The 21,678-nt window shown below is 58.7% G+C and overlaps 1 protein-coding gene across 1 annotated transcript; it reads right to left on the bottom strand.

Moving 5' to 3' along the window:
* Positions 1-7,231: 7,231 nt before the first annotated feature.
* On the bottom strand, positions 7,232-18,873 carry WNT10A (Wnt family member 10A). Its single transcript, XM_048952784.1, has 4 exons — positions 18,552-18,873; positions 15,966-16,228; positions 10,950-11,326; positions 7,232-7,931 (listed from the first exon to the last, which is right to left on the bottom strand). Exons 1-4 carry the CDS (start codon positions 18,608-18,610, stop codon positions 7,464-7,466), a joined length of 1,167 nt encoding a protein of 388 aa, XP_048808741.1. The 5' UTR covers positions 18,611-18,873; the 3' UTR covers positions 7,232-7,463.
* Positions 18,874-21,678: the final 2,805 nt, after the last annotated feature.

Raw genomic sequence — 21,678 nt, 5'->3', positions numbered from 1 at the left:
CCTTCCCCAGATGGAATGGCTTACCCCTCCACTGATACCCAAGGGACATCCAGGTAGAGCTGGAATGGGAGCAGAGGACAGGATAGGGGACACGGTACCATGCCTTTGGGAGGGGTAAGACATTTTGAATGTGATGGTCTGGGCTCTCTCTACAAGAGGTGACACCAGTGAGGACCTTCTGGTCACCTTACATGGGCAACCAGACTTTTCCAGTTGGTTCCAAAGGGTGCCCATCACAGAGGTATGTGAGCTCTTGCTCCTGATTCTCTAGCTTTACAGCAGCCGCAGCATTGGAAGGGATGGTGCAAGGTCACCCCTGGAGCTCCAACCTTCACCATCTTTTGCCGCACCTTCACCCATCTCAGCTAGGGAGAGGGAGCCAGAGGCTGGCCTAGGGGCTGGGAACGGCAGAGAGGCTCCACTCCCCACTGAGGGGTTGGAATATGGAGCGGTGTGTTGCTGCCAGCTGCCATCTTCTACCCTGCCCTGCATCAAAAGACTGAGATGAAAGGTTCTGGCCACAGCCCTTACTACAACAATGCGGACCCCCTCCCAAAATTACTGCTCCCCTGAAGGAGGTTGTTTCTGCCCCAGCGGTGGAGGAGAGTGCCATGTTTACATGGCATGGCTAACCAGCTGCCTCACTGTAATTATTGCCGTGAGGAGGGGATGAGTTGCTGCGGCTCGGTGCTTGGGTGGTGGTTTGTTTGTTTGCAGCCTGACGCAGGCAGCTGGTGAGGGAGCCCACTGAGCCAGCAGCTGGAGCTGGGCTCACTCATGCAGCGTGCTGCTTGGCTGAGGGATGCTGCGGTCCATGATCAGCGCCAACAAGCCATCCTGGGGCTTCACAGAGGCTGTGACTGCAAAGAGAGGTGCCACATGGAAAGGGCATCACCTCAGAGGGACGGGGAGGAGCTGAGTCACAAAACCCTAAGGAGTTCCGATTGCTGACTGGTGGCATCCCAGCATGGGTACCCAGTGTGGGCAAGGATATGTCAGGAGGACATGGCTGGAGTCAGGCATTGGGAGGAAAGCAGTACTGGCACAGAGTAACTGGAAGGGCTGGGACTGTCTCCTGAAAGGCTGTCACCTCCATTGACTCAAATCCCACCACTACTGCAAGCTCCCCAGTTGCTGGCTGAATGCACTCCGTCGTTCTCATTGCTGGGAACATGCCTTTAGGATGCCTCCAGGGATATATTCCTGGACTGAAGCTGCAAGTGAGCAGAGAGCCTGGGGCCTCTTGGGACAATATGCTCAATGGTATGAATGAACAGTGGCAGAGGGCTGCAGACTGTCACATCCAGCAGGATCCTGCAACAGCAGTGAGCTGTGGGTGGGCAGCAGGAATGCAGGTTGCAGGGGCGTGTGTCGCATAGATGTGTCCCCATGCCTGTGACAAGCATGCTGTCCATGGTGCCTGGACGCTTTTATATGCAGCAAGCAGAGGCAAGTTACCCAGCAGCTATTTGTGCTGCTGTGTCCTAGTGCTGCCACACACACTTGCTTTCTCCTCCCGTCTCAGTGGCCCCATGGCAATTAATTCAAGCAGAGATGCTAAGTCTGGAGGAACCCAGTGAAGCCACCCAGCCTAGCCTGCTGCTTTGTGCCAGGTCAGTGACACCCATTTGCTGGGGAGAAAAGGAGCATTCCTCCAGTGAGGCCACGCATTATGTGCAGGGTGTGATGGGGAATGGGGCTGTGGGCTGGGGGAGCTCACCATTCCCAGCAGGGGTGGGAGGGTGAAATGGGATGAGCTCTGCTGCAGCACCACTGCCCAGGCTTGGTAGGGCGTGTGCTCCCGCGCCACCCGAACACGCCTTGGGTGCCTCCAACCGCCTGGGACAGGTATTCGTGGTCCAGTGGAGCATGCCCTATCATGCCTCTGTGCCATGGCACTCCAAGCACCTCCCCTCCCTGCAGCTGCGGAGCATTGAAGTGGAGAGGGCTGGCTACCCATGGCCACCCCCTGCTCCATGGGTGCTGTGCTCATCCCTACCATGGCATACCTCTTACCACTACGGGGGCTGGCATTTCACCACTGACAGCTGGCAGCGATATCGGGACTCCTATGCAAGTATAGGGAGCGCCCAGGAAGATGCACACCTCCTTTCATGTGCATGGAGCCAATGGTTGTGTGAGACTCCATGACAGGTGCAGAGCATGTAGGGATGGTGTATTAGGGTCAGGCAGGACCTCGGTGCCCCACAGCATGTCCCTTTTTTTGCTGGAGGATGGAGATTCTGCAGAAAGCCAGCGCACTTCCAGAGGTACTCAAATAGATAGGGGTTGTTGGGATGTCCATGGAGAGGTGATACCCATGGAGCTGAGATGACAGAGCTCTGTGAGAGGCTTTGGAAGGAAATGGTCCTACTGAGAGTGCAATTCTCTCAAGGGACTCAGGGAAGATATGCTGCCAGGCATCCATCTGCTTCTGTCTTGAAGAAGGGAAGAGTGCAGAGGTAGGAGGGCAGAGGTGGGTTCTGGTGCTCCCCATGCCCAAGGTCCCCTCTAGATGAGTCCACTCAAGTCACACAGACACACAAAGAGGGTTGGCACAGCAAACCTTAGACAAAGGGAACGGACTGCCATGGGAATTAACTCTGTTGCCCTGGATGCCCCAAACTGGAGAGCTCGTCATCTCTAAGGAGGCGTACATCCTCATCGGCTGCAGCGTTCAATGGGAGGCTGTCCAGCAGCACCATCCCTTCATACAACTAAGTTCCCCACTCCAGTGGCCTGAACTGGGCACAGAGAATGGAAATATCCCAGGTCATGAATTTACTGGGAGGGCTGCTTCCACAGAACAAGGGACCCAGTGGGATGGGTGCTTGCTTTGTCTGTTAAGTCCTGCTGCACACTTGGTACCCATGACAAGCCTGGTGACCAGGAGGTGAAAACCAGCACTTGATCAAGAGAGAGGGACAAGAGCACATGTGGCCCCAAACCCACATCTGTGCCCTAGGATGCCTCTGTGGGTCCTCTATGGGGCCATGAGTGATGCTTGATCCAGGCGCATCCCACCTGCTTGACATGTGCGTAACCACCTTGGAGCACTGCCTGTCAGGATGCTCCCCAGGGCAGAAGACAACACCCCTGCGGCTGGCCCCAAACCCAGTGGGATGCACGCTGGGGTGCCCTCAGACCCTGCATGTGCCAAACTTCGCAGGCGATGGTTAAGTCATGTGTTTTGTGTTGGTTTCTCCCCCTCCTGGAAAGTCCCTCTGTGCGGAGCAGCGGGGCTGAGCCGACCGCACACAGCTGCGGGCCACCACATGAGAGGAGGCAGCTCCCCGGGGATTACAGAGCCCCGGGAGCCCCAGGGAGTAGGCAGGAGCACCCGTGCCGTCGCTCTTTCATCTCTCCCCTGCCTCACTCCTCCTTTCATGTCTGCCTCTCTGGACACGCTCTCTTTTTCTCCACCGCCCTTGCTCTCTTTGCACTTGGCCTCTTTTCCCTGCCTTCCCCCCACTCCTTCCCTGTTCACCTGGCTGTGCTGGCTGCCTCTGCACCTCTTCCGTGTCCTCCCCCCTGGACCTTGTACTTTCATCCCCCAGCTGCAGCCACCTGCTCCCACTTCCCCAGCACTAGCTGCCCGCTCCTGTGCCAGTTCTGCCCCGTGTGATCTCCATCTCCATCTCCATCCCCAAACTCTCTCACCTTACCATGGTGGGAAGCATGGCAGTGGCACAAGTAGAGTCCCCGCTGGTGTTCTCCATCCGTATCAGAAGAGCTTTTCTCCTTTCTCCCATCTGTCCTTGCATGTGTGTCCCACACTGTCACATCATCTTGCCCCCTCCATCTGCTTCATGAAAGGAGGGCACTGGGGATTCTAGGAGACCCTGGCATCCCTCCCTGTCCCTGGCACCTGCCTTTCTCTTCAACTCTGCATGGTGGACCAAGGAAAGGCAGTGATGCCCAACCAGGGCAAACTCTGGTCAATAGATAAGAAAAAGAAGAGGGTGCCCTATTCTTGAGGGTCATAGATCTGTGCTGGAGACTGTTGTGTTCTTCTGGTGTTGAATGATGGGATGTACAAGACTGAAAGCATTTTGGTCCAGATCTCCCACAACCATGGCACTGGGAGCACATGACAAGGTGGTGTGATGCACAGAGCACAGTCCACAAACTGCCTGTGTTGTGAATGTGTGACACAGCCCTATGTCCCAGGCCACTCTGTCACAATCTTGTGCCGTGGGGACTGAGTGTGGCTGAAATACTTCCCAGGCAGTAGGGGCAGTAGAGTCAGGCAGCTGCCAGCCTCCCTTGTCACTCAACCAAAATCTTTGTGCTGGGCATGCCACCTGCCCTCCCGTTGTAGGCAATATCACCAGGGCACCATGCAAGGGGGTGGCTGGACCTGGAGCGGTGAGCACAGGGCTCCTGGGTTCCTCTCCTGAGCCAGCAGCTGCCTTGCTGTAGGTACTTTGCCTTGCCAAGCAGGTCAACTAGGGCCAATTCTTTTTTTTTTTTTTTTTTTTTTTTGGGGGGGGGGAAAGGGGGGGGAGAGAGGGGTGGAGGGGAGAGAAGGGGGGGTTGCAAGGGTGCTGGTGCCAAGCACGACATGTTGGGGCTGAACTCAAGGAAAGCCTCAGAGCACTTCTCTGCAGCTCAAGTTGCAGCAGGGTGCCAGCCAGGCTCTCAGGAGGGTTCTCAGACTGTGGCCACCTGCCTCCCACCCAGAGAGCTTGCTGGGGGCAAGCTGTCCAGAGCAAGGCAAGGAAAGAGCCGCTCTCCTCAGAACAACAGACTAGCAGCCAGGATTTATTCTCTGGTTGCTTCCATAGCTCTGGTGAGGGTTGGCAGCCCAGCATGCTCTGCCTGCCAGCAGCAGGTGCTGGTGTCCCTGCTTATGTCACCTCATTGAGGGGATGGGATGGTGCAGGGGTGCCAGAGAGCCATTCCATCGTGGCTCTGCTTCATGTAGGTTCTGCTGGGAGCAGCAATGGAATTTCGATGGGGCTGGGCGTTCCCATGTAGTGATTCCCCCAGGCAGGATCTGGCTGTGATGACTGTTCTGTGCAGGGAATAAATACCAGAGGAGTTACTCACGACTCACTGGGGCATGATGTAGCAACTCCTCGCTGGTTCCCCCCACCCTCCAGCCAAAGTTCCTCCTGTGATCTCCTGGGGAAAGTCCCAGCCCCTCCATTCTCTCCTGCCACCCCCCAAGACCTCACCCACCCTTGTTGGAGCTTTCCAGAATCAGGAGACATGCTGGGGTTTGGGGAGAGAGGAAAGGATCAGCACAGCATGCCGTGCTGCCCCCATGGCTCTTGCATGCTTTGTCTGACAATGGGCACAAAGCCAAGCTCTGAGATAGCATCAGCGTGGGGTACCCACACCTGGGCAGCCACACATCCAGCTCCAGACCTGGCAGAAGTGCAGAGTGATCAGCTCAGGTCTCTCGATCGCCTTGTTGGTGGTCACACTAAGGTCAGGTTTCCCATTGCTCTGCACAGCTGTGTGGACAAGAAATGAGATTTACTTTCAGTTTGTTTAAAGGTGCTGGAAGGATTTCCTACTCCTGGAAATAGGGAGTTCAAACTTTGAGAAAGGCACCAGCCTTTGCAAGACTCCAGCAAAGCCACCTAGATGATGGTCCTTCTGCAGCAATGACCCCTGCGGTGGAGGAATCTCCATAATACATACAACACTGAATAAGTTCCACCTGTTCATATGGTTGGTTGGGAACAGTCCCTCCATGCAAATGTGAGGAAATTTGACTCTTTGGTGGGACTGGGACCAATCCTATCTGCCAGCCAAGAATGAAGCAAATCGGGCAGAGGGACATGGGAAGAACCCCCAGTGATAAGTCAACTGCATTGAGTTTCCCTAGTCAAGGGAGGATTGCATTTCTGTCCCGGAGAAGGAGGAAGGCTACACTTAACCTGAAAGAGGATGGGTTTGAGATACACGGTACCCAGGGAACCCAGTCCTGCCTAGAAAATGGCTCTGGGGGCTCAATAGTTATCATGGGAGAGGATGTGTCCTGCAGGCTTCTTGTGTGGTTGGAAGATGGGCACATGGCAGCTGGTTTACCAATTAGGGAAACACAGGGACACTGTCTTTGCAACCACAGGCTCTCTGATGTCTTGCCTGTGGATCCCAGATGCACAGCAAGGGAACCTGCAAAGCAGAACATGAGTGTTGGTATTGCACTGGGAGCTCATGGGATGGTCCCACGAGAAAAGGAGCTTCTTTTGTGATAAGGCAGCACATGCCTTGGAGCTACCTGTACCCTGAGCTGGGGGTGAGTTATGTCCTTGGGAGAATGGTCCATGCCTGCAACCCCTCTCTGCATCTTTAAACACATCCTGTCCCATGACACACTTCATGCCCAGCCAGCAGCAGGGCTCAGGGTGCCCGCAGCAGCATTATGAAACAAGGACATGGGGCTCCTCCCTGCTGCACCCAGGGCACATGCTTCCTCCCAGCCTGGTATTTTCCCCCTCGATTTTTTTTATTTTTTTTTCCCCTTCATTTATTATTTTGCATCGCCTCAAGGGGCGCAAAACTATGGGAGGAGCAGGGAAGCTATCAGCCGGGAGATACCAGCAGTGTGATTCAGCAGGCTGGATAGGTGCCCTCCCTGCCACTGCAGCGGGGTGCCAGCAGGAGGGATGGATGCAAGTCTGCAGTACCTCGCTTCTGTCCCTGGCCCTGCCCCAGGCATCTCCCAGCAGCACGGGGGCAGCTGCAGGGCTATGGGGCCGTTATCAAGGATTTCCATGGCTGGATGGAGTCCAGCGTGTACCCAGACAGCTCCAAGAGCTGTGATGCCAGCAGGGCACTGTGGGGGGCAGTCCTGAGGGCCCCAACCATCCTGTTAGCACACGCAGGAGCAAAGCCTTGGACAGGAGGAAGAGCATTCAGCACTGTCTCCAATCCACTTTTATTCACAATCAGGAAATAACTTACCATACAATAACACAGGCACGCACAGCACAGTCCCGGGCACCCTCCCCTCTGGCATGCCACTACAAGAGGCAAGACCCATCTGGGGGGCTGTGCCCCCTCCGTCCCATAGGATGCTCCATCCCAGGGATGCTCCGTCTCCATCCCATGGAATGCTTCCATCTCCATCCCTGGGATGCTCCATCTCCATCCCAGTTGGTGCGCAGCCCTGCACGCAGCCAGAGGAGCCTGTGTGTGATGCCGGTGCATCCCCCTGCCCTCCCACCCCATGCCCCGCCATTCCCATCCCACCCCACCCCATCCCAGCGCCCACCCTGTGCCCCCCGAGCGGTGCTGGTGTCAGCAGTCTGTACAGCGTGGCTGTGCGCTCCCGGTGCTGCGGGGCTGGGTGGGCACAAGCAGCCCCCACCCTGGGTGACAATGACAAAGTGCTGGTTTCGGAGGGCCCTCGTGCTGAGCATCTCCAGAGCGGAGGGAAGCGGCAGATCCATCGCTCCCCAGCGCCAGGGCGAGCTCGTCCCTGGCACCCTGGGGCGAGCGGGCAGCTACTTGCAGACACTGACCCACTCGGTGATGCGGCACTCCTCGCACGCCACGAAGCAGCACCAGTGGAACTTGCAGTTGCAGCGTTCGCTGCGGGTTTGCCGCAGGATGTTGTGCCCGCGGCCGCAGCACAGGCTCTCGCAGTTGTCCATGCCCGGGCTGGTCTTGTTGCACAGGCGGCCTTGGGTGCCCAACGAGTCCAGCGCTGGCTCCCGCTCACAGAAGTCAGGCGACTTCTCAAAGTAGACCAGCTCGCTGATGCCAGCGCGGCGGCGATGCCGTGCGTGGCCCGGCTCCAGCTGCCCTGCATTGCGGTTGTGGGGCCGGATGAGAGTGGCCCCATAGAACCGGTCCTTGAGGAGGGATCCCACCAGGCGAAATTCGGGTGTCACCTGCCAGCAGGTCTTCAGCTGGCAGCTCCCTGAGGTGCCGTGGCATTTGCACTTCCTCCTCATGTTGTCCATCACTACCTGCGGGGTGGACGGGAGGGCAGAGGAGTTAGCAGGAAAGATGTGGCATACGGGGGATAGAGAAAGCAACAGTAAGCTCCCTGGGGATGGGTGATGTGGGAGTACCATGTCACACCAAGAACTACATTTCAAGCAGAAGCCAGAGATGCTCACAGTCTCAGCCTGTGATTTGGGGAGGCCATTGTCATGTGTCTGCTCCCACAAAAGTCAGCGCTCTAGGAAAAAACACTTCTCAGAAAGAATGGTGATGCACTGATGCAGACTGCCCAGGAAAGTGGTAGAGTCACTCCATCCCTAGAGGTGCTGGAGAATGTGGAGATGTGGCACGGAGGGTATGGGTAGTAGGTGGGGATGAATTGATGGTTGGACTAAATGATCTTAGTGGTCTTCTCCAACCTTGATGATTCTGTGACTCTATACAGTTGCACTGGTTGAGGAACGTGGCTAACCAAGGGATCAGGAGGACCACTGTGGCTATGCCAGGAGGAGGGGACAGTGCCAGCAGCCAGGGTCTGCCAATCTGCTTTGGCCACGCCAAGGCAAACAGCTCATGCCCAGTAACCCATGGGCACAGAGCTGCTGCACACCTCAGACAGAAGCAGCTTGCGCCGCTCTAGGCTCCACAGGCTCCATCCCTGTCTCAGGGACGGAACATCTCCTGCTGCTACCTCAGGAGCAGCGATGAAGTTAGCAGGCCAGTCCCCATGCCCCACTCTGCACCCCTTGGCCCAGAAGTAACTACATAATAAGGGAAATTAGCTCCAAATTACAAAGCACAGAGAGATGGAAGGCATTTTGAAGCACTTTGCCACTAGCTTTGTCGTGGTTGGGAGGCAATTTCCTGCACCGCCTCAGCCTCAGCATGCAGAGTTTCCCTATGGGGCTGCCTACCCCCAGCCCCAGCAAATCCCCCTCCCACGGGGACATCCCAACCCCTCTGGGTGCCCAAGCCAGGCTGGGGCTGGCACACGGCATCCCACACATGCTAATAGGATCACATGCTTATGCTCCATGGGGGTTTGAGGGGACACGTGGCCCCGTGCGTGGCCACATCCCATGATGTCCCAGCCATCCCTGGCCACCCTGCTTTGTGCCAGGTGCACCTTGTCTGTTCCTTCTCCATCCCTGGGGGAGATGCATGCACAAGGAGTGCCTTGTTTTGGTAGGGGTGGGTATTTTTTGCAGCTTGTTTTCTTGTTTTTGAGTAAATCTCCCCGTTGCTAAGCACTTATGGTAATGAAGGTAGGTCAGGGAAACACGCCTGGAGCTCGGGGCACATGGCACAGAGGTCTGGGCTGGGCTGGAGGTTGGCTTTCATCCTGCGGAGAGACCTGTCTCCTGCTGAGAACAGCCTCTGCCTCGCAGGCCATGAGCTGTGCCCATTCGCTTGCCATGCCCTGGGTGTGCCAGCAGGGAACACCAGCTGCTTCTGCCATCCTGGGAACATGCTGTCATCATGATCCCTTCCCTCTCTTTCCACCTCCTTTCCCGTGGCTGAACCAGGGAAACCCATACGCAAAGCTGCAGTCCTCATGGGGATGGACCACCCAAGCCACCATGCCAGGCATCCCAAGCCCTGCATGGTAGCATCCCAACCTGCAGACAGCTGCTTCTCCCTCTTCATGGGGAGCAAAAGCCCACTGCACTTATGAGTCCCAGGAGCACCTCTGCCACCATCTCTCCATCACACACCCCTACCCTGGCCAGGTCCTTCTCCCATCTCACAAACACCCGCGTTCAGCACATGCCCAGACTCGCCGGTGCTTTCTTTCACACATTCCCAGCTCCTCCCAGACACGCTCATAAGAGCTTTATCGTAGCCCTTTGTTGTGAGGGTAATGGGTAGTTCCAGGCTGCCTTTCATCCTCTTGCTCTCTGATCTGGCGGGTTAGGAGGGCTTGCAGAGCCTCCTGCATGCTATGGGCTGCTCAGTTTGCATAGGAAGCTCCAAAGCGACCAGTTGCCCTTGGGCTCCCTATGCAAGCTCAGGGCCACGATGACCAGTGCCCATATGGCTTGGAGGATGCTGTGCTTCACTGCTGGATTTGAAAAAGGAATAGGGGTGAGTCTGCCTGGTTTTGAACCAGGGACCTTCCACGTGTCAGGTAAACATGACAACCACTACACTGCAGAAAGCCACATGCTGCTGCCATCAACAGTGGCCTTCCATGGCATTGTCATCTCCCCAGGCAGTGCATGGTGTGAGCTGGGAGCCAGGCATGTGCTGGCCCTCTCTACATGCAGAGAACCCTTGCGATGCACATGCTGAGCATCCTCAGTGATAAAGATGCAGTGGTTAAGGCTGGTGCATGGAAAGGGACAGTGCTCTGCACATGGTGGCCAAGCACTGCTCAAGGGATCAGAGCTCAGTATTCCCACCCCAGGAGAGGAGAAGACTGCAGAGCTGCTGCACCCAGCACTGCCAATCCTTCCTGGGGAATCCCCAGCAGATTGCTCCTTATTCGTGCAGAAAGATATTCCTAGGAGTGAGGGCATGGCATGGGTTTCTGGAGTGTGCAGAATCCATCCCCAAGCAGTGCACTTGGCTAGATTTAGCCTCAGCAGGAGCTGTGGCACCCAGGGGCAGTGGCCAGGTATGGCATCACCATCCTGCTCCCATTCATGGCTCCCATGCACAGCTCCTACAGTCATTACAACTCAATCTCTGAAGGGACTGCACCCTCATTTCTCCAAAGTTCTGGAGCTGGGCACCCTGCCTGATCAATGCTGCCTCACTGCCTTCCCCTCCTTCATCCCTTCAGCCCTCCTCCTCCTCTTCTTCCAGCTCCAGCCTTCTCCTGCCCACCTAGCTCATGTCTCTGAAGCCACCAAGGAGTGACAAGGCCATTGCCAGCCCCCTGCCACCTCCTGTTTGCACCTGGGGCAATCAGACCCCACAGCCCAGATCCCAGAGGTGCTGTATGGTGGGTATTTCCTCTGGCAGTGAGGGTGGATGCCCAGGTTGGGAACCAGACCTGGGATTGCTGTCCCCGCCGCCATCACCCTGATGCCGCTCACCTGCCGCCCCACGCGGTTGTTGTGCAGCCTCATGCGTGAGTGGATGTCCCTGTAGGTTTCCCGAGAGTCGAGGAAATCCTTGGAAAACTTCTCCCCATAGTCCACGTCAGGGCTGCACCCGCCCCACTCCCAGGAGTCCTGGAGGCCGGGGGTCTCGGCCGGCATGTGCTCCATGTGCACACCGTGCACCATGCCTTTGCCACGGTTCATGGCCTCCAGCTGGAGCCGGTGCAGCTTGCGGCGGAAAGCCTCCTCGTCGCCCCGTCGCTTCTGGTCACATCCACATGCCTGCAGCTTGCCAAGGGCACAGGCGTTGGAAACGGCGTGCACCACACCGGCGGCCGCAATGGCGTAAGCGAAGGCGCTCTCCCGGAAACCTGCAGGGATGGAGAAAGCGGGGCTCAGGACGGGCTCGTGGAGCACCAGCAGAACCCCTCTGGGTGTGCTCGTGGCCCATTCCTGAGCCCCAGCACTGGGAAGCAAGGATGGGATGCACTCCAAAGGATGGTCACCTCCCTCCCAGCTGCGGGAATCTCTTACAAATGTGATACAATGCTGGAAAAATTGCGCATCCCCACTTTTAGAACGTGCCATGACCACACCACACCCTGCCAGGGCAGGCAGCTGGTTGTCATTACACACTGGGGAGTGAGGACATTTGCACATGTCATTAGCTGCAGATGGGGCGGCCAGGGACAGGGACACTGCCCAACGTGTGGGCTCATTGCTGGTGATGCTCGCCAGCACGCATGCCTCCTCCATGGTTCGTGGCCGACTGCTGAGCAAATGCTATAATCTTATTAAAGGGAAATGAAACGCATCTCGGAAACCTGCATTTAAAGTCGTGCTGCTCTTTTGTGTGCTAATTTGACACCGCTGCATTTAAAAAATTAACGAGGTGCTGCTTAAAAGCAACTGGGAGCCTCTCCCAGCTTCTCTTCAGTGTCGGACAAGCTTGCTCTGAGCCAGTCCCTTCCAATGCACAAGTTGAACAACATTTTTCATCAGGTAGGTAATGGTGCAGCTCCCAGGGAGGCAGTGCTGGTAACACATCCACACCCCAACAGCCCCTGTGCCCCTCTCCGTCCCCCCCCCCCAGCCCTTCTGCCTCCTCCTCACTCTGTGCCCCTGGCTGCCCCTGCCCTTGCCCAGCTCCTCCACCAAGCACCATGCTCTTCACTCCAGCCTTGCCTTTCCGTTAGCCCCATTCTCAAGTTCCCCCAACCTAACTCACAATTTCCCACGCAGCATCTCCTTAAAATCCCTTCTGGAGACCAGACAGAAGCACTACCCCACCCATTTTGTCTATGAAGCCTGTCTCCTTGCTGGTGAAGAGGTTGAGTTGGTTCAGTGCCCTCCACAGCAGGGAAACCCGTGAGGTTGAACCCCAGCTCTTCTCCATCCCTTGCTGCCCTCCAGCCAAGCAGGAGCTGATGGACAAGGCTGAGGGGTCTCTGTCTCCAGAGCATCCATCCCCCAGGCCCTGGACAGTCAATGCTCTTGTCCCCAGGCAGCAGCTGAGCCAATATATTTCTGCATGCAGGGTCATCTCATGGTCCTTGCTCTAAGAACCCAGATGTGGCAGCAAAGCAGTGAGCAAGGTGGCTGAAGGTGACAACCACGGACACCACAATCTGGGCAAGGGAGGATTTTCCAGGAACCACAGCCAAGCGTGGTATGCATCAGTCCTTCAGAGGGAGTCTCTCCAGCTGCCCAAGCCACCTAAGACCTTGATGGTTACAAAGCCACCAGATCCCTACAGGAACTGCAGAAGAGGCTGTAGCCATGGGAGAAGCAGGGAGAAGGGCTGTGGGAAGCACTGCATCCTTCTGGGAAGAGAGAATGGAGGACAAGACCTTCACAGCACAACCAGGACCCAACCTGCCACGTACTTAAAGGACTGTTGGGCACACACTAAGAGATCTTTCTTTCCAATATGCAAACGATGGGTCCAAAAGGTTCAGACCTGGGATGGGTCTCCATGTCAGATCCCGAAGTGGCTTCCTTAGCTGGGAAAATTCTCCATCATGGCTCTCTGCCTCTGGACACCTCAGAGAGGGGGGCATTTAGTGGGACCCTGAGATGCACTCTACCATGGGCACAGCAGCTGCTCCATCTCTCAGGAGGGTGTGGGACCAAGGAGGTGGTCCCAGCCCAGAAGTGGCCATGGGCTCCATGGGCTCCTGGGGCAATGAGAGCTGGACGCTGTACACCATAAAACTCTTCCTAGCTCTTCTCCCACCACCTCCCACAACAGCCGGCTGGTCCCAACACGCCACCTCTCCCCCAGTCCCGCTCCCTCCCTCCCTCCCCTTTCCCTAATTAAACTGCAGGTGAACCTGCCAGGCTCTGGCCCCTCGCCAGGTGTTAAACGGCTTCCTGCAGATCGCGACTTGCCTCCCTGCACCTCCCAAGCGTGCCAGGGACAGCCTGGAGCCCTTGCTCCGAGCACGCAGCTCCCATCCGCCCATGGCACTGCCAGCCAGGAGCTCCATGGGCTGCGGGGAGAAGAGATGCTGCCCATTGCCAAGGGCATTGATCATGCCCATCTCCTTGGGGGAAGATCCAGGGACTGTGGGCACCCACAGAGATGCGGCTGAACAACCATAGCACCTGCATGTGCTTTAGGGCCAGGTGGGCAAAGTCCTCAGCTTGCTTGAGGGTAGCGAAAACCCAGCCAAGAACCCAGCTGCAGCTGTGCCTGGCCAGGCACTGCGGTCTGCGGGCATTGGTGCTTGGCTAGGGCTCTGCGTGGCTGGGCGCCGGGGTCCCAAGCTCTGGACGGCCATAACAGCACCTGCCTGCTGCATGCTGCCCACACCAAGTGCGGCTCACAGCTGGTTGTTCCCCAGCACCTGGCTCTCCCAGCCTGGCAGGGAGTTCTCCCCTCCTTGCTGAGTGAATCAGGCTTTGGCTGGGCCCCACAGCCCCCTTGGCACCTGGGTGTCTTTCCTGGGGGATACAGGCTTGCACCAAGCCTCCAAAGGCTGCAAAGGAAATCAGAGGGACACTGCGCTCCAGGACACTCAGGGTATGGTTCCCACTTCTTTCAGAGCTGTAAATAGATGGGATTGGGATGAGCCAAGGGCACAGAGACATACTGGACCCCTCAGCACCCCTCAAGCAGCCTCTGCCCCACAGCCAGGCAGTGCCAGTGTTGCACTGCGCCATGGGTGCGTTGGCATGTGCAGGACCAGGATAAGGGTCACCTGCAGTGAAGCTTCTGGCATACACCCATGCGTGGTGCAGCCCAGCCAACAGCCCCTGGGCACCAGGGACAATCCACAGCAGATCTCTGTACATCTGCCCCTGCTGGCCATCAGCATCCTTTTCCCCACTATTCTGTCCAGAATAGGGTTCCCACCATGCCCAATGTGAAGCCTCCCTGCTCCTTCCCAGCTCCCCAGGGCTTGCATCAGGTCTATGGGACCAAGCCCCAGCTCTGTGGGACTGAACTGGGCTGGGTGTATGGTGCTGAGTGCTGGGGAGATGCGTGAGACGTGGGAGGACAGGGTGGAGCAGGCAGAAGCGGGGAGAGCAGAAGGAGAAGGCAGCTACAAATAATTTAAAGTGAGGTTCACGCACGGCTGAACTGATGGCAGAAGAAGTGGGAAAAGGAATGAAAGATTAAAGGGGTCTGTCACTTCAGGTTACAAACAACGATCCTTCGAGTGTGCTGCGTTCCCAGGCACGGCAGGGATGGGGCAGAGACCTGATCCCTGCAGACCAGATGCATTAATGCCTGCGGCATGGAGCCTGCACCCCTGGCTTCGCCTCTCCTTCCAGAGATACACCCTACATCCCTGCTCCAATGGCTGTTCCATTCCTGTGCATCTCTGCAAGGCAGAGCCCAGAGCTCCAGCTCCAGTGCTGAGAAATCTGAGTGGGCTGGAAGCAGATCAGGGCATCAGCCTTGAGACTTGCTCTATGCCAAAATGGTTTTGAGCAACCACATAGAATGGTGCTCAGAGCTCATCCTGCATCCCAAAGAGGTGCCCACCTCCCAGCATCCTTATCTCCATCCTCCTCCTGGATCACAGCAAATTGCTGGTAGCAGGAGACAGAAACATCTCCACAGATGGTGTCCTGGGGTTGAGAAAGTTGTGGTGTCTCTGCCACTTTCTGCTGAAGCTTCTCACCACCCTGGTGGGATGCTAGTGGCACCTCACCTGGGTGCAGGAGCAGCTCAAGCCAGTGAACCTGTGTCTCTGCCTCCTGAGGAGAGCAGAAGCAAATGCATTCCTCCGAGACCTGGAAATACCACGATGCTTATCAGGGCTGCCGGTCCCCACCCTCCCTGCCATGCGCTAACCTGGGCACTGCTCACTGATGTGCTGGCGCTGCCACCAGCACTGCCTTGGCCTCTCCCATCCATGGCATGGACCAACGAGCACCCTGCTGTGTGCTGAGCATCAGGCCCCATGCACAGCAAGAAGACACACCCAAGTCCTCCAGAAGGTCCCACCATCAGGCCACTACCCTGAGCTGCAGGCAGCAGAGCTCCCAGGGGAGCCTGCCTGTCCCCAGGTGGTCCAACCTCCATGCCCCACAGTCCTGCAGACAGAGAGCCCTCAGCTCTGGGCAGCCAATTCCAAGGCAGGACACCAAGATGATAGGCTCACAGACCTACATCTCATTGCTTCTGCTCACCATGATGCACCAAAACATTGTTCCTGCATAGGAGTGGGAGTGAGACAGGACACTCAGTCCATCCCGAACCAAATCCCAGAGTAAGGCATCTACCTACATCTATGGGGAGGGAAGCTGGAAAGTTTTGGGCAGCTCAGGACAAGGTCAAGAAAGAAGACACGTAGAGAAGAGCCCAGATCTGCTGCTGCTTGCTCTGGCAGACCTTCACGTTTCTTCATATCCCTGCCTTCACCTGCAGGATGCTGATCTGGCCCAGTCCCCTGGGCTACAGAGGAGATGTGGAGTGCCCACGGGGAGTCTATGAGGATCCTGAGAGCGGTTTCTGAGCAAAGGATGAGGAAAGGAGAGGGTCCCTTTGGCCCTTACCTCTGCTGAAGATGATGCTCTCGTAGGGGATCTTGTTCTTGGTCTCGAGGCTGGAGCAGTTCCAGCGCTGGTCCCGGAACTGGTGCTGGCACTCGTGGATGGCGATCTGAATGCCCTGGATGGCTGAGGCTGTCACGTCAGGATGCCGCACGCACACCTCCAGCTGCCTCCGCGTCAGTCCCGGCAGGGTCAGGCACACCGTGTTGGCGTTCAGCACCGGCTCCGATGGCAGCTTCAGGCCCAGGATCTCATTGGAACAGGAGCTTGGGGGCAAAGGGAAACGTGTGAGCTTGGGGTGAGCAAGGTGCTGAGAGCTTGGGGAGGGGGAAGACTTTGCGCGGGCACATGGGAGGGGAGATGCTCCTCTCCCCACACTGTGTGTGCTGCCTGCGGGTGACAACAAATCAGCATGCTGCAGGTTTTACTCAGGCTTGTCCATCCACAGAGACTCCAGAGCACAAGATCCATCCCAGGTGTGGTTCTGTCCATGCTGCACCCTGTATAGCACTGCTGGTCCTTACAAGGGAAGTGACCAGAGGGACCAGCCTTTTCCTGGCTGGGAAAATCAGAGCTGAGCACCCTGATGCATTACTCACAAACTTCCAGCAGTCATTCCAAACCCATCCATAGTCATATCCCAGCACCACTGACCATGATGGCAGTCACTTCTAAGACCAGAAAGCACTGGCAGGTGGATGGGGACAAGGCAGTGGGGTGCAGGTACTTCTCCAAGCAGAGATGATGTCTTGGGAAATAGAGAAGTGGATGAAGTGTGGGAGACAGGAGATGAGGGTGGTACGGCCAGCACAGGCAGATGTGGAGAAGAAGATGGGTAGGACCCACAGTGTGCAATCTAAGGACCTGCAGGGTGCACAGCAGGCAGCAGGATGCCAAAGAGCATCCTGCACCTTGCACCAGGGTTCAGCACTTCTCCTCACTCAGGACAGCTCAGTCTCCAGGCAGGGATCCCTGTCCTCCAGAACAACCAGGAGTTGGGATCTTGGTAGGAGCAGGGTGCAGGAGCCCTTTGAACCTAGGTTACAGAAGTGAGATTTGGAGGAGAATGCTGCAGGAGGGACTGCAGTTCCCACATGAAGCATGCAGGCCCTGGGAAGGAGGGCTGCTCTCCCTCTGCTCCCTCAGGCCCTGCCAGGCGAGGGAGAGAAGCAGCACTGGAGGCAGGGGCTGACTCCCCCAACCAAGGAGGAAGGGCTCAGCCTGGTGTCCTTGCAGAGTTAAAGCTTGGTCAGGACAAAGGGAGCTGTCAGCGTCAGGCTGCTGCTGTCTGCAGCTTCTCAAGTGCATTTACACCAATCCCACCACTGCAATCCATAGGTCTGCCCCACCACAAATCCACACTGACTGCAAAAGGGAAATACAGGGCAGGTGGGAGCAGAGAGGAACGCAAGGGAGCATATCTGTCCATAGCACACAAGAAGGATTCTCTGCCTGGCTCTAGCTCCCATTCACACTCCCTGGCTGACACCAGATGTGAGGGCATCTGTGGCCAGCACCACCCCCAGGCCCAGCAGCTCTTTCCCCAAACACAGCAAGGACCTTATCCCCTGCTTGTCCTGACCCAGCTCCAGTGCCTGCCACCTTCATCCAGCAGCACCCCGGGGGACAGATAATGTTGTCACTATCCCGATAGCACAGACGAGAAACTGAGGCAGGGGCACTTCTGTAGGGCCTCGGGAGAGGAGGGCAGGTCCTGCTGCCTCTCGCTCCTCCCAGAGCTCATGGGAGTGAGGGACCCGCACGGGGCTGTCACTGACACTGTCCCTAGGAGGACACAGCGCTCCCCCCAGCTCTCTCCCCCCTTGAAATCAGGATTTAAACTTGATTTCACGGTGACAAGCCCCCGGGTCACAGGCTGCAGCGGCTGCTGCTTTAATTAATACAAGGCCCAACGTTAACAAATTATATTTAAAGGGGCTGGAGGGAGGGGGAAGGGCGGGGGGACTCCCCCCCACCAGCAGCAGCGTTAACCCCTGGCTGCCTGCAGCACACAAGTTTCGGAGCGGGCAGAGGGGAGCTCCCACTCACCCCGGGGAGATGGAGCCGGACGGGGGCGGTGAGTGCTGTGGGGGGCCGCGTTCTGGAAGGCAGGCGGCCCCCAGCCGCCCCAGTTCGCCTTCGGGATCTGCAGAGCCGGGTTGGGGGGGGGGGGGAACCGGGCCTTATCCCCCGCCCCGGTGCGCGGTCCCCGGTTGCAGGGCCCGAAGGCACCGATGCCGGCGGCACGTCTCCCTCGACGGCGGCAGCGGCCCCCGGCGCTGCTCCCGCATCCCCCGACCTCCCGCGGGGCAGAGCGGGGAAACTGAGGCAGGCCGGGCAGCCGCTGGAGCCGCTCGGGCCGGGAGGATGACGAGAAACACCCGGAGCGGGGGGAGCAGAGGCCCTGACAGCGCCCGGAGCGCGAGGAGCGGGGCGGCGGGGTGCGCGGGGCGGCGGGGGGACCGTACCGGGGTAAGGACCGCATCATGGGGAGGACTCGTGGAGCCCCTCCGCAGCTCGACCGCGGAGCGGGGCTGTGCGCGGCGGCTCGCCGGGGGCCGGGGAGCTGGGGGTGGGGGCAGCTCCTACCTGGGTACCCAGAGGCTGAGCAGCAGCGAGCAGAGTCCGTGGGCCAGGGCCGGGCGCATCTTCGCTGGGGCAGCGGCTGTGCGGGCTGCGGGCGGGCGGGCGCCTTTGGGGCAGGGGCGGCGGGGCTCGGCGCTGCTCTCTGCCCGCTTTGTTTGTTGTGGGTTGTTTGCTTGTTTGTGTTTTCCCCTCTCCTCCCTCTCACTGGCTCCCTGCGCGCCGGGGCTCGGCTCGCCGGGGCGGCTCTGCCATCCTCCCGGGATGCCCCCCCCGCCGCCTCCCGCCGCCCCAGCGCCCTCCGAGCCCGGCGAGGGCTGCGTGCCCCCCGCCCTGCCCACCGCCGCCCCACCGCGCTCAGCCTCCCGCCTCAGCCCCCCATAGCGGCGCGGCCCGGGGGGCCGGGGGGGCCCTCGGCCGCCGCTCCCCAGGGCGCCCCGAGGCTCCGGGGCCGCGGCGGGCGTGGGCAGGGCGCCCGGAGGGGGTGACCGGGCGAGCGGCGCGGGGGCTCCCTCGGGGCTCGCAGGCACATGGGGAGCCGCGGGCCCCCCCGCCGCCCCCCGCCGGTGTCGCCGGGCCGAGCGGGCAGGGTCGCGGCCGGAGCGCCCCGGCAACGCTGGGCGCGGAGCGGCGGCGGCGGCGGCTCTGCCTGGGATCGCGCTGCGCCGAGCATTACTCAGCGCCCGAAGCCCGAGTCCCGACACGTCCAGACAGGAGCCCGCGGGGGAAGGACGGGGCAGAGAGGGTGGCAGCGGGGCGGGGAGGCGGCGTGTCGCACGCAGCCTGGCGGGGAGGGAGCGGGAGGCGCGGGGGGAGCGGGCACGGAGCGGGGAAGAGCGTGCGGGGAGCCGGGATGAGGCGTGCGGGATGGGGAAGGGTGCGTGGGGAGCGAGCGGGGCGTGAGGGGTGCGGGGGTCGTGTGCGCAGACGTTGGTGAACGGGGCGCAAGGTGAGTGTGCGAGGAGACCGAGGAGTGCGCACAGGGCAGGAGCCCGTGGGCATGTGTGAGTGCACGAGGAGTTGGGTGAGTGTGCAAAGGGTGTGCATAGAGCGTGGCAGTGTGCGTGACTTGGGGTGGACGTATGCAGAGTGTGGGGTGAGTGTGCACAGTGTGAGTGTGCACAAAGTGCAGGTGAGTGCACGGGGTGTGGATGGGTGTGCATGGGGCACGGGCAGTGAATTCGTGAGTACAGAGGAGTGTTTGTAACACAGAGTGAGCACGCATAGGGTGCGGGGGGAGTGTACACATCACGAGTGAGTGTGTGATAAGGGGAAGTGTGTATCCTGCATGGGTTGTGCATGGTGCAGTGAGTGTGCATGGTGAGTGTGTGAGGAGCGTGGAGAAGGTGAAGTGGGGGTGAATGTGTGTGGAGTGTACGGCAGCTGCGTGCAGCTGGTGGCGTGAGCATGTGCTTGGTGTGAATGCTGTTCTTGCGGAGTGTTGGTGAGTGCAGAGTGAGTTGGGTGTGTGTTGCACGGGGGAGTGTGCGTGGCAGAGGGTAAACAAATGGGGCATGGAGTGAGCACGCACAGAGAGAGCCACGTGTAGTGGGCTGTCAGTGGGCATCGTCTGCTTTAGCGCGTCTCATCCTGGCAGTGGAGACAGTGCTGTCCCCTGAGCTCAGTTCCCTGCCATGAAGCCCCTTGGGAGCTAACAGGTGCAGGTGGCCGGGAGGGGCAGGCAGTGCCCCGCAGCTCCCGCTGTCCCCAGCCACCACAGCCCACGCCACGCCGGCAGCCGGCTGCGTGCTCCCCCCAGGCGGACACCGCGTGTCTCTGTGCCGGCACAGCTGCGCTGGTGGGGGCTGCCAGCTTCGCCGGCGTGTCGGTTCCTGTTTGCATCGGGGAGGAAAACGCATTTCCTTTGGGCAATGAGTTGCGAGCTGGTGCTGGGCCCCAAGGCTGTGCCGTTTCCCGTGGAGACTGTGGGAACCAGGGGTGGCATCCCCACCGAGGTCCGTACTGCAGGGGCAGAGCCCGTGGAAAGCGTCTCCCGCAGTTCCAGGGTCCCCAGTGCATGGGCTGCGGTGGCGCAGATGTTTGTGCGCTCGCTAGGATCCTGCATACAAATCAGTGCCAAGGCAAACCAGAGGGGGGAACGCTTTCATCCTCCTCCAGCCCCTAACGACATAACCGCTTCCAAGAGCGTGCATCTCACCCACATGCTCCTACTGACTGCGGGAGGAGCCCCACATCCCACCAATTCGGTGCTGGCAGCAGAGGTGGATGGGGGGAAGGTTGATCCTCCTGTCCCAACAACGTTCCTGTGCTGAGGGAGAGCCGGGTGAGCCAGCAAAGCCCTTAATCACAGGATTAAGCATTTGTCATTGGCTTGGGAACCATGGATAAGAGCCCATGGAACAGGATCGGGCCCCTCCAAGCAGGGCTGTATGCAGAGGGCACAAGGCTGGCAAGAAAAGTGCTGGCACAGGGCACTGTGGGCTGCACTGCCTGGGGTAAAACACTTCAGCACTTTTTGTGGTACATGAGCAGGTGCTCTATGCAGGGGATTGGAAACAGCTATCCACCCCTCACCACACACACACCTCCCTCCCTCCCTCACCACACACACACCTCCCTCCCTCCCTCCCTCTCTGTCCTTCCCACCCCCTGCCCAACCAAGGTGCCCCTCCCCCCCCCCCCCCCCACTTTCTCTTTGCGCTTTGGAAAGGTCCATGAAAATCTCATCCAACCCCAATGCCATGGAAGCATCTCTCAATATATCAGCGTGCCCAGAGCCACATCCAACCTGGCCTTGAGCACTGCAGGGATGGTACATCCACAGCTCTTCTGGGCAACCTCAGACTCTTTAGCCTCTTCTGCTTTGGGACAATCTATCCCTAAGTCGTACAGCTCAGAGAACCAGAACCATTCCAGGTTTTGGCTCTGGACTCTGTGGTACCCATGGGGATTTGGGATGTCCATAGACAATCTCATAGAGGTCAGTGCAGGAGGGAGCACCAGGGAATCCCTGAGTGTGGTGGAGCTGGATGGATGGTGGTGGAGAAGCATCAGGACAGGTGCACCAGCATCAGCCTGATGCCAGCAGCATGGGGACCTGGAGCAGGAGGAGGGGGAGGAAGGAACCCATGCAGCTCACTCCTCACCATCTTCCTACTTCCCCTGCCTATGG

The sequence above is a fragment of the Lagopus muta genome, chromosome 8 (assembly GCF_023343835.1).
Source record: "Lagopus muta isolate bLagMut1 chromosome 8, bLagMut1 primary, whole genome shotgun sequence".
NCBI classification, from domain to species: Eukaryota; Metazoa; Chordata; class Aves; order Galliformes; family Phasianidae; genus Lagopus; species Lagopus muta.
The sequence above is the reverse complement of the archived record's forward strand: the minus strand, read 5'-3'. Positions and strand labels throughout refer to the sequence as shown.

Excerpts from the sequence above, each read along its gene's own strand:
- WNT10A (XM_048952784.1), bottom strand. The coding sequence starts at position 18,610 with ATGCGCCCGGCCCTGGCCCACGGACTCTGCTCGCTGCTGCTCAGCCTC. Across the intron at positions 16,229-18,551 it reads CTCAGCCTCTGGGTACCCAG|CTCCTGTTCCAATGAGATCC; the intron begins GTAGGAGCTGCC and ends TTTGCCCCCAAG. Across the intron at positions 11,327-15,965 it reads GAGCATCATCTTCAGCAGAG|GTTTCCGGGAGAGCGCCTTC; the intron begins GTAAGGGCCAAA and ends CCATCCCTGCAG.